The sequence below is a fragment of the Cheilinus undulatus genome, linkage group 11, assembly GCF_018320785.1.
Source record: "Cheilinus undulatus linkage group 11, ASM1832078v1, whole genome shotgun sequence".
NCBI classification, from domain to species: domain Eukaryota; kingdom Metazoa; phylum Chordata; class Actinopteri; order Labriformes; family Labridae; genus Cheilinus; species Cheilinus undulatus.
In genome coordinates, this window is record NC_054875.1 from 23707651 (window position 1) to 23719359 (window position 11709).

General features: G+C 40.0%; 1 protein-coding gene across 7 annotated transcripts in view; it reads left to right on the forward strand.

The window, feature by feature from the left end:
• Positions 1-10874, forward strand: part of scn8aa (sodium channel, voltage gated, type VIII, alpha subunit a) — a 61109-nt gene extending 50235 nt beyond the window's left edge. For all 7 annotated transcript variants that reach the window (XM_041800108.1, XM_041800111.1, XM_041800107.1 and 4 more), the window contains 6 exons: positions 3588-3872; positions 4241-4294; positions 4622-4759; positions 4850-4954; positions 5042-5312; positions 5436-10874. In XM_041800108.1, the coding sequence (XP_041656042.1) occupies positions 3588-3872; positions 4241-4294; positions 4622-4759; positions 4850-4954; positions 5042-5312; positions 5436-6595 (2013 nt within the window). In that variant the 3' untranslated portion in view covers positions 6596-10874. The remainder of the gene's footprint in view (positions 1-3587; positions 3873-4240; positions 4295-4621; positions 4760-4849; positions 4955-5041; positions 5313-5435) is intronic.
• Positions 10875-11709: the final 835 nt, after the last annotated feature.

The window sequence follows — 11709 nt, forward strand, 5'->3', positions numbered from 1 at the left end:
CGTTCGACATTACCAAGCAAGTAGTGCAGCTGTAATACAGTAATATAGACACATTGCACTGCTTAACATGCAATGGTTAATTGGCTGCTCTGATGGCAGATTTTTCTCTTTCTTAATGCTGCTTTGAAATCTTGCTGCTACTTGCATTGTACATGAATTACAACAGCTCTACTCATCTTAACCTTTGTTTGAGTGCATATTTTTCCTGATGAACCTGCTAAAGTGAAGTTAAACTGAAGATTATGAAATTACAGTTAGATTTTACTCTCAGCCCTAGACAATTTGAGCAGGCCGGTCAAAACTGTTTAAGCTAATGAGTGTTGGTGCTCTGTTTATTTGCCAGACACCCACACAGACAAATGTAAATGTAGGAATGCTTGTATGACCTAAAAGTAAACAAACCTTCGACTATTACCTGAGTAGCTGCTTCTCTCTATCCACACATTCCTCCATTAATTTATTTATTGATTTGAGCGATTCTTGAGATTGCACAATGCCATGTAACACGCATGTACTATAACTGCTGATGCACATTATGCATTTTTGAAAGCCATTTTCCCTCTTTCTGAGAATGCTTTCTACACAGCATGGCCTAATTTTTTTGTTTTGACAACTCAATTTTTGAAAGCGTTGAAACTGTATCTCAGGTTGAGCAAAGAGTCATTCTCTCATCGAGTGCATCGCCAACACTACATAGCACAGAAGCTCTAGTTTTGTACAGTTTTTAAGCCTTAAATTGAAATTATTTAACTCGGCTTAATTCAAACATTGTGTAATGGAGCAATATCAACATTTTACGTGTTAAAATAAAGGATTGTACTTCCAAGAGTCAGCCTGTGGAGGTCGTGCACACGATGAGAGAATCCTGCTCTTCAGCTCCTCCCTGTCTGTTTGTTATGAGGAGGGAATATGGCTCCACAAAATCAGTCTGCCAAAGACATGCATGCTCAGCTGTCTGCCTGAGAGCTGCTGGTCGGCCTGCATAACACTGGTAGTGAGCGGTTCACTCTACGCTGAGCTTATGATGGCTATGATCAATCCTCGGGATACTGCATTAGGATGCTAGACAGACCTAGATTTTTGGGTGGTGGTGGTAATTATTGAACATTTAAAGATATTTTTAGTGCTTTATAGTTAGTAATATTTGACATTTATGGGAAAGGATCAGTTAGATTAGAAATTTTGACTGTCTAAGTATGGGGTGATTAGAGTGGGCACTTCATAGTGGTATGGCATACACTTTTGAAAATATTTTGTTACCTGTCTTGTGAGCTTTAGATAGCTAACTGCTTGACACATGTGCACATCTTTTTTACCCAGATAGTTTAAAAGATACATTTCACGCAGTCTTCGAAATATCCCTTAATTCCATCTTATTTTATTAAAGTTTTAGTAACTTTCAGTCATTACTATTATCAAATAATAAGAGAATTAACAAGAAGCTGTGTCAATGTGCATATGCCTTAATCTGATGTGTGAATGTACAGGTGTATCCCAAAAACTTAAGATATCATAAAAAAGTTTATTTTTTGCAGGGATTTAATTAAAAAATGTTAAACTTTGATATATTCTGGATTCATCTCATACAGAGTGAAATATTTCAAGACTTTTTTGTTTAAACTTGATGGTTACAGCTTACAGGTCACAAAAAACAACAATCCACTAATTCAAAATGTTAGAATATTGTTGAAAAGTCCAATTTCTTGTCAGTTATTTCTCTAACTCTGGTTCAGTACACACAACCACTCATGGGGACAAGGAAGACTGCTGACATGATTTGTATCTAAAGGATAATCATTGACACCCTTCACATGGAGGGTAAGCCACAGAAGGTCACTTCTGAAAGGGCGGGCTGTTCTTAAAGTGCTGTATATTTATGGAAAGTTGACTGGAAGAGAAAAAATGGGTAAGAAAAAGTACACCAGGGATGAGCATAGCCTCCAGAAGATTGACAAAAGAAGCAGATTCAAGAACTAAGGGGTCACAAGGAGTGGACTAAGGCTGGAGTAAGTGGATCCAGAGCCACCACACACAGACCGGGCCAGGTAATGGGCTACAAGTGTTGTGTTCTACTTGTTGACAAACCATCATCTGCGTCTCACCTGAAATATGGAGAGAAAGAACTGGACCGTTGCTCAGTGGTCCAAAGTCTTATTTTCAGATGGAAGTACGTTTTGAATTTCATTCGGAAAATCAAGGTCCCAGAGTCTGGGTAGAAGATCAGAGAAGCACAGAATCCAAGGTGCTTGAAGTTCAGTGTATTCAGTTCCCACAGTCAGTGATGGTTTGGGCTGCCATGCCATCTGCTACTGTTGGTTTACTGTGCTTTATCAAGTCCAGAGTCAATGCTGTCAGCCGTCTACCAGGAGATTTCAGAGCACTTCATGCTTCGATCTGCTGAGAAGCTTTATGAAGATGCTGTTTTCCTTTTCCAGCAGGAATTGGCACCTGCCCACAGAAAAGCCAAAACTACCAGAAACTGGTTTGCTAACCACGGTATTACTTTGCTTGATTGGCCGGCTGACTGGCCTGATCTGAACCTCATAGAGAACTCAACAGTACAGATGAGATGAAGGCTGCTATCAGAGCAACCTGGGCTTCATAACACCCCAGCAGTGCCACAGACTGCCTCCATGCCATGTCACATAGATGCAGTAATTTGTGCAAAAGAAGCTCTAAGTACTGATTGCATAAATGAGCATAATTTTACACAGGGTCAAAATGTCTGTATTGTTGACCCTTTTTGACATTCTAATATTTTTAGACAGTGGATATTTGAGATGTAGGCCGTAATCCTCAAGATTAAAACAAAAAATGGTCTTGAAACATTTCACTTTGTGTAAGACTAATCTAGAATACATGTAAGTTTCACTTCTTGAATAAATCACAGAAAAAGATAAACATTTGTTATGATATTTAATTTTTTTAGATGCACCTGAATGTATAAATGTAAATGTCTGTGCCTGTAACCCCTAAAAAAGATCGGACAAATAGTGAAGTGCACAATTGCTTAAACTGCATGCAATAAAATAAACAATCTCTATTCTTCCTCCAGTTTTAATAGCTGCAGCATATTCTTCCTGTACTGGTTAATAATTGTACCACAGACAACTATAGTCTATAGCTATAACACCTGCATTAATTTCTGTACAACAAATTATAAATCAAATTTTACATAATAGACATGATTTGTCTATCTAGATTTTTATAACGTTTTGCCTTAGTAGGTGTGCGTTTGTGTGAGTGTGTTACAAGTACTTCAGCAGCTATATTCACATGCTTCAGAGGATCAAAGAGCATCTCAAAGTCACATCAGTGCTGCTCTAATTAGACTTATACAGCTCTCCTTTTCATTAAGACTCTCCAGAATTTACATCACGGTGGTGAGCAGTTCTTATTTTCAGCTACATTAAATCATAATAGGATTAAACTGCTCGTCTTAACACCACCTGTAATAACAGGCTTTTTAAGTACGAAGTGCAAAGCCATAACAGTATGCAGTGTCTCGTTAGGGGGGATGAATGAAACGTGTCTGTTTCCTGGTTCTTACTCACTTATCATATCCTGTCTCCCCTGGTCTGGTCTAGGTGGTAGTCAACGCCTTGGTGGGTGCCATCCCTTCCATTATGAATGTGTTGCTGGTTTGCCTCATCTTTTGGCTGATTTTCAGTATCATGGGGGTCAACTTGTTTGCGGGCAAGTACTACTACTGTTTCAATGAGACGTCAGAGGAATACTTTCCTGTTGATGAGGTCAACAACAAGACCCAGTGTGAGGCCCTCATTCAGGAAAACTATACCGAGGTCAGGTGGAAGAATGTCAAGATCAACTTTGACAATGTTGGTGCTGGTTACCTGGCTCTGCTGCAAGTGGTGAGAGTGTCACTCCTACTCTCTTCTTTCTGACTCAGTCTTTTTCATGCTAACTTTTTTCTCGTTTTCCTATGGACTTTTCAGTTTTGTTTTTTAATTTCGTTGCTTCACCTGAGGTTCTGTTGTTTCAAACTCCATTTGCTTTCCTGGAACTTTGTATCTGTCTATTGTTCATATTTCTTGTGTGTGTTTGTTGTTTCTCCATTTACTGTCTATCATCTACTTGTTTCTTTCCATGCACAAGCTGTATCACAGGATATGCATCACTTTCGGTTTGATTTTCTTTGATTTCAACGTAGAATATACTCTGTATACTATTTACTTCTGACTAATCTAAATGTAATAAGTCATTTATTTCTTTTTTAAAGGCAACTTTCAAAGGCTGGATGGACATTATGTATGCGGCAGTGGATTCAAGAAATGTATGTTCATCATTTTCCTTGCTATACCAGGCTGCAAACAAGCACATTTAAAAAAGAAAGGATTTAGGAAATGAGAAGCTTTTATGTCAATACATGTAGAGCTGCACAGTTAATTGACATTTAATCATTTTTTGGAGGGAGTAAGGCTCTGTATTTCTTCTGTCTGCCAGTTATAGTTGCAAGCCTATTCAGCACTGTGCTGATTGTAGCCTCATATTTCACATTAAAAGTTTTAAGTTTCCATCTTAACTTGAAACATTAAAGAAAATGTGTATAACTTCTCACTTTGTTTCCTTACTTCATCCTTAACATTGTTCTTCCTTCAAGGTGGAAGACCAGCCCGACTATGAAGTCAACATCTACATGTACATCTACTTTGTTGTGTTCATCATCTTTGGATCTTTCTTCACTCTCAACCTCTTCATTGGTGTGATCATTGACAACTTCAACCAGCAGAAGAAAAAGATAAGTCCTCTTATCTGCCATTGTGCTTAATGAAACTCATTTTCAAATGTCAGGATGTGATTATAACCAAATTTCTGTTCATCCCTTTACTTTGGAGGTCAGGATATTTTCATGACAGAGGAGCAGAAAAAGTACTACAACGCCATGAAAAAACTGGGATCTAAAAAGCCACAAAAGCCCATTCCTCGACCACAGGTATGTTATTTCCGTTTTCTCACTAGATTATTCAACATATGATGTCTTTGACTGAACCAATGAATATGGCTGTGTCTTCTCTTGTAGAACAAGATCCAGGGGATGGTGTTTGACTTTGTGACGCAGCAAGTCTTTGACATCTCCATTATGATACTCATCTGCCTCAACATGGTCACCATGATGGTGGAAACAGATGATCAGTCGGATGAAACAGAGATTGTTCTTTACTGGGTCAACTTCATCTTTATTGTCGTCTTCACCACTGAGTTTTTGCTGAAGCTCTTTGCCCTTCGTCACTATTACTTCACAAATGGCTGGAATATCTTTGACGTGGTTGTGGTCATCCTGTCCATTGTTGGTGAGTGAGGGAAATTGAAAACACAAAGCAATGAGGGAACAACTGGAGTGATATCCCCTGTAGAAGTCGGTTTTATGCTGATTGTCTTCTTTCTTTGTTCTTTCCCCTCTTCCCTTCTCTCAGGCATGTTCTTGGCTGACCTCATTGAGAAGTACTTCGTATCACCGACTCTGTTCAGGGTAATCAGGCTGGCTCGTATTGGCCGTATCCTCCGTCTGATTAAAGGAGCTAAAGGCATCCGGACTTTACTCTTCGCCTTGATGATGTCACTGCCTGCCTTGTTCAACATTGGCTTACTGCTCTTCCTGGTCATGTTCATCTTCTCTATCTTTGGCATGTCCAACTTTGGCTATGTAAAACACGGGGCAGGAATTGACGACTTGTACAATTTTGAGACATTCGGCAACAGCATGATAATTCTGTTCATGATCACCACATCAGCTGGGTGGGACGGCTTGCTGCTGCCGATCCTCAACTACCCACCTGACTGCGACCCCAATTTGGAGAACCCTGGTACATCTGTGAAGGGCGACTGTGGAAACCCGTCAGTGGGAATCTTCTTTTTCGTCATGTACATCATCATTTCTTTCCTGATTGTCGTCAACATGTATATCGCCATCATCTTGGAGAACTTCAGTGTTGCCACAGAGGAAAGTGCTGACCCACTCAGCGAGGACGACTTTGAGACCTTCTACGAGATCTGGGAGAAGTTCGACCCCACTGCCTCTCAGTTCATCACTTTTGCCAAGCTGTCGGACTTTGCCGACGCACTGGAGCATCCACTTCGTGTGCCAAAGCCCAACACTATAGAACTAATCGCCATGGACATGCCCATGGTGAGTGGCGATCGCATTCACTGCCTGGACATCCTGTTTGCCTTTACAAAGCGAGTGCTGGGTGACAGTGGCGAGTTGGACATGCTGAGGCAACAGATGGAGGAGCGTTTTGTGGCAGCCAACCCCTCCAAGGTGTCGTACGAACCCATCACCACCACTCTCCGCCGCAAACAGGAGGATGTCTCTGCCAGAATTATCCAGAATGCCTACCGTGCCCACCTCATCAGGCGAGGCATCATCTTCAAACGCCACACTTTCACTAACAATAAGCTTGAGAATGGTGGGACCAACCAAGAGAAGAAGGAGAGCACGCCATCAACTGCCTCTCTTCCCTCTTATGACAGCGTGACCAAACCTGACAAGGAAAAGCAGGACGACAACAAGGAGGAGTGGGCCAGGAAAGAAAAGGACAAAAACCAAAAAGATGAATGGGAATCTAAGTGTTAGGATTCAGTGACTCAAAATCCAATAAAATGCAGTGAGATGAGACTCTGAGCCCAAACCCAACCAATGTAGAAAAAGTGATCATTTGCAAGTTACAAAAACAAACAACAAAAACATACAAAAAAATGTTTACAGACTCAAACACAACTGAGGCAATGTGGTTTCTTATGTCGTCAAAGACAGCTGAACCAAACACAATCAGTTTACCACGGAACTTTGCTGCATAGTGACCAAGTTAATAGAAATGAAGAACAAATACAAAATTTTAAAAAACAGAGACTCATAAGTGTGATGGCCAATGACACACTTTCTTTTGGGACCAAAATCCAAGGCACAGAAATCTCTGCTGATGATTGGAGAATTGCAAAATCCCTGCCACCACCTGCGTGTGGACCCCCGCAGCAAAGCTCCGATGCTACGGGACCGGATCATACAGATCCTGTTAGAACTGTACGAGCAGTCTAAAGGAGCGTCTGTAACACTGAGTTTACCATCTTTATCAAGAAGAAAACAATAACCAACCAAGCAAGTTTAGCTAGGAAAGAAACCCTAGCAAGGGAGAGGGGGAAACCCAGAACAGTAGACAAAGATTTTTTGTTTGTTTGTGCTGAGTATACTTGCATCTTTACATTATTTGAGCAGCAAAAAAGATAACATTTAGCCCATGTCACTAGTCTTTTCATCTCCTCTTTGTTATACTGACATTGAAAAAGACATTTTCTACATGGGCTTTCACACTGACCGGGTAGGGGTCATTAGTCATTGTTTTGACTTGGGCTGAAGGAGACTTGCTCAGACCGAGTTCCAGATAAATATTAATTATTGTGCTCGTTCAATGCATAGAAATGACTTGCATGAAGGCATGTTTTGATCAGGAATCATGCATGAGTAATCATAGTCCACAAGACACTAATTCTCAGACCACTGCAGTGGCTTGATTATAGTTTGAGGTTGTCCACCGGGAAATTAAGGGAACTTTAACTAATAAATGAAGACTTTGGATGGTGATATATAGAACATTTGGGGAATGATAGTCATACGATCCTGCCCTTCACTAGTTTTGGTTTTTAACTGACAGATCTTTTCATTCAGCCCTTCACTGAAATTTCAGTTAAATGAAGGATGTAAGCACTCAGAGGCAAAATCTCAGTAGTATCAGCCAACAACACAAATGACAAAGTTGTTTTTTTGCTGCTCTGAGTGTTTGAGGTGTAGAAAGTATGTGGAGTGTTTGAGTTTTAGCAAGCAGAATATCCTCATGTTGAGGTTGCACAGATTTGGAGGACCAAATCTGGGGCTTTCATATCTTTGTTTACTTACATCCATCATATTGTCATTTTTCTAACTTAACCTGTGGTCCCTGTTACTGCAATGAGAGCAGGTGATAGTTCATGCCAAGGAATCCATATTTGGCACCAGAAAAGGTCTGGTGTGCTTGTGCGTCAAAAGGTATTCCCTCTACTGCTGTAATACCCAGAGAAGGGTTGGAGATGTGGTTTGTTTGACTTTTTTAGATTTAAATTTTATGGGTTTTTTTTGTTTTGTTTTGTTTTTTTAGGGGGAATGTGGGGTAGTGGAAGAACTGCATTTAGATAGAAACATGAGACAGCACTCTTATTGATTCATTCATTAGAAATTCCTCTTTTGTACTCTGTCAGACCCATGCCAGAATTTCCCAGTGAATGATGTCTTAGGTAGTGCTTTTCGGACAATTTGAGTTGCCAGCTTTAGAAAAAAAAAAAGCCTTGAAATCCTTCTCTGATGTCCTTGTGATGCAATCATTCTCAGAAAAGGCTCTGATCAGTGCGAGTGACACTGACCATCTGACACAGCAAAAGTTAGCAGAGAATTATCACAAGGACATGCCTTGTCGTGCCTCGCTTGTATGGAAGGTGGATGGCCATGAAGGGCTGGTGGTTTTGGACTGAAGAATCAAATGGATTTCGTCTGTTGTTTCAGGGAGGTGGATGGGTGGTGAATTACACAATTAAATGTGGACCAATAAATAAGTAGAGTCCCTCCCTTTAGGGTTTTCGACTGACTGCCATGAGAACTAGAGAGATAGGAGTGCAGAACCCGAGAGTAGTGCTTTGGTCTGAGTCAGAGTGCTGAAAGTCCCATGTTTGTCAGTGTATCATTGTGCTTTTGTGGGACCTCTTGAACACTGTGTGGTGTTGGACCCAGCCTCGCACCATCTTTTCACATACTTGCAGGCTTTCAAATACTATCACCCGCTTCAATTTAAAAAAAAAAAAAATTAGCCAGAGATTGAGGTAGAAACATGAACACTTGACCAGATAAAACATCAGCAGGCCTCACATTGACGCAGCTATGTTGTATAATAAGCTTTGTGGGTGTTTTTCATAATGATAAAAAAAAAAAAAAAGAATTTGAGGCTTTGTCAAGTGGTAGACAAGACACAACTGCCTCTTTATGTGCTCCTGCCATTTTTTTCTATACAGGAGTGATGGTCCTATTTCTAAGCGGATGACTGGACAAAAAAAAGAATCTGGCATCCATCTTCACACCACTAATGCCATTTGGTGTGTTTAACACTGCCTGTACCAGAAACCCCTGTCTGTAACAATAACTGAGGTCTGTTTACAATATGAGGTCTCCAAATCAGTTTGGCTGCTGCACACTGAAACCAAATACATTCCCAACGAGAACCACAGGAGAAGTGAGTAATGTCATTCAATTTACCCATGTTCATCTTGGATGTAATGTTTTAGAATGATACATTCACACTTGAAAAAAGAAAAAAAGAGCAAAAAAAGACAAAAAAGAAAACACAAAAACATATATATGTACAGTGCAGGCTATGATGTAAATGGCACAATCGCTGAAAAGAACAAACTTTTTGAGAGAAACTATAAATATTGTATTATATTCTTTTATTTTATCGGCATGCTTTGTTGTGTTTTTTTGTAAATACGGAATTTTAAAAATGTTACTACTAATAATCAAAAAATGAATAATAACAATAATATAGAATGGCTTCCAGCTATGCCCTTTGTCACATTTGTTACCTTTTGGATTTTTTGAGACACTTTTCACTTTGTTGACGGAAATTGAATGAAATATAGATATTATATAATACAAAAGATATATACATGTATACATATATGTCTATATGTATATACATAAAACAGAAGAACACTGTTTGTCACATTTGATTTATGTGCAACACGTTCAGTGGATGTCTAAAAACTGGTTGTTTCCAGCACCCTTCTATGTTGGGGAATAGCTCATGTGCGTTGTTACTGGAGCTGCTTGCCATGGATTGTAGCCTGATCATGATGAAAGGATAATGTTACCAGCACATTTCTCACTAACTGTCATTATCTCTCACCTTCACTGAGTATACAGGACACACCCACGGTCACGAACACAAACACACACAGGTGACTCTCCTCACTGCCCACCTACTGTACCAGTGATGTCTTCCCCTGAGTAAGTCAGCTGGTGTGACTGGCTTCCTCGCCCACCCTGACATGGCACCCACCCCAGGGTCCTAATTTCCTCCCCTCTGACCCACACATCAGTGCCATTACAGCTCAACATGCATACAATCATGTACTGGCTTCTCATCCTCACAGTTTCTTTAGTTGAATGGTTTGTTTCTAGTGTTCCACTCAATGGCATGTGCCTTTTTTCTGCTTTTTCTGCGATTTTGGATGTTGATGCCACACTGAAAAATGTAAAACAAAAAACAAACAAAAAAAACAAAACAAAAAAAAAAACAAAGAAGAAAAAGAAACAAAAAATGTTTCCAAACTGTGGAGGGTGGGGGTTTGGGGGTGAGCACAACATTAATCAGGGATGATAAGTCAGAAATACTGCCGGAGGATCATCCAAACAACCCACTTCATCTAAATATTCAACAGTGTGTGATGTTAACAGAAAAACAGCTAACTCAAAAATGTCCTGTTCTTAGTGCTATGTGTGTCACCCACTTGGCTTGTGAAAAAGCAGCTTGCCTTCTATATTTCTGTTTTGGTTTCTTTCAATATTTTCTGTTTCCATCTGAAATTTATTTTTGTATCAATATTTGATTAGAGGACTCATTCTTTTTTAGCATGGTTTATTATGGGCGTTTTTTCTGTTTCGCTGACAAATTAAAAAGTGCTTTTCAAACTGTTGTTATCATTTGACACCGTGATAAAAGAGGATATACAGTACATTATGATGGTGTGTTGCACAACCACTTGGACTCTTGGTAAGAATATATGAAAGATTGTCTTCATTTGAGCACGAACCTTTTTATTACCAATAAAGCAGCCTTCCAGTTACAACCCGTGTGTTGGTTTTTCTTGTGATGAAATGTTGACTTTTGCTAACTTTAGACATTTATTGCCTCTTTTGAAGGAAATTTAGAGACTACAAAGGCTTCAGATGCCTTCCTTCAGGCTTATAGACATTCACTGTGTCCACTTCAAAGTAGTGGTCACCATTTTATACAGATTGCTCTACTTTTGTGTTGCATGTGGATTCAGAAAACATCCTGTGAAATGGAGCTGAGTGGCGCTGTGGTAACAGGGTCGTGAAAGGCAGCCTTTTAAATGTAATGGACTTATTGAATTTGTTAAGAGCCTTGTGCTAACATCCCCCTCACAGGCACAAGATGGACTATAGCCCTGTTATTATGCAGTCCATCTGCACTGGGATGCTCCTGTTTGTGGTGCACCATAAAGTAAATAGCCCAGAGGTATGATATTACTGTCCCCACCACATAACCTTATGAGATCAGAGCTAAACAAGCAATGTGTGTGTGTGTGTGTGTGTGTGTGTGTGTGTGTGGTGGGGGGAGTATTGATTTGTTTACTTTTCTCTCATTGCTTTACAGATGGGCAAAGAAGGTGGAACACCATTTTTAGGTTTCATTGCTAGAATATGTAAATGATGCATGGGGTTGTCCTCAGTCAGTGCAGTCACTGAATAAATGGAAGATTTGGTCTTCCCGGCTCCTTCCTTCAAATCACATGCTCTCTCTCAGCATCTCCCTCCTCCCCCGCCCATCCTCCACCTCCGTGGATTGTTTTTTTGTATTTTCTAATCTCTGTGTCTGTTATATATCATCTACACATGGAGGCAGTGGGAACCAGCTCCTTATTGAC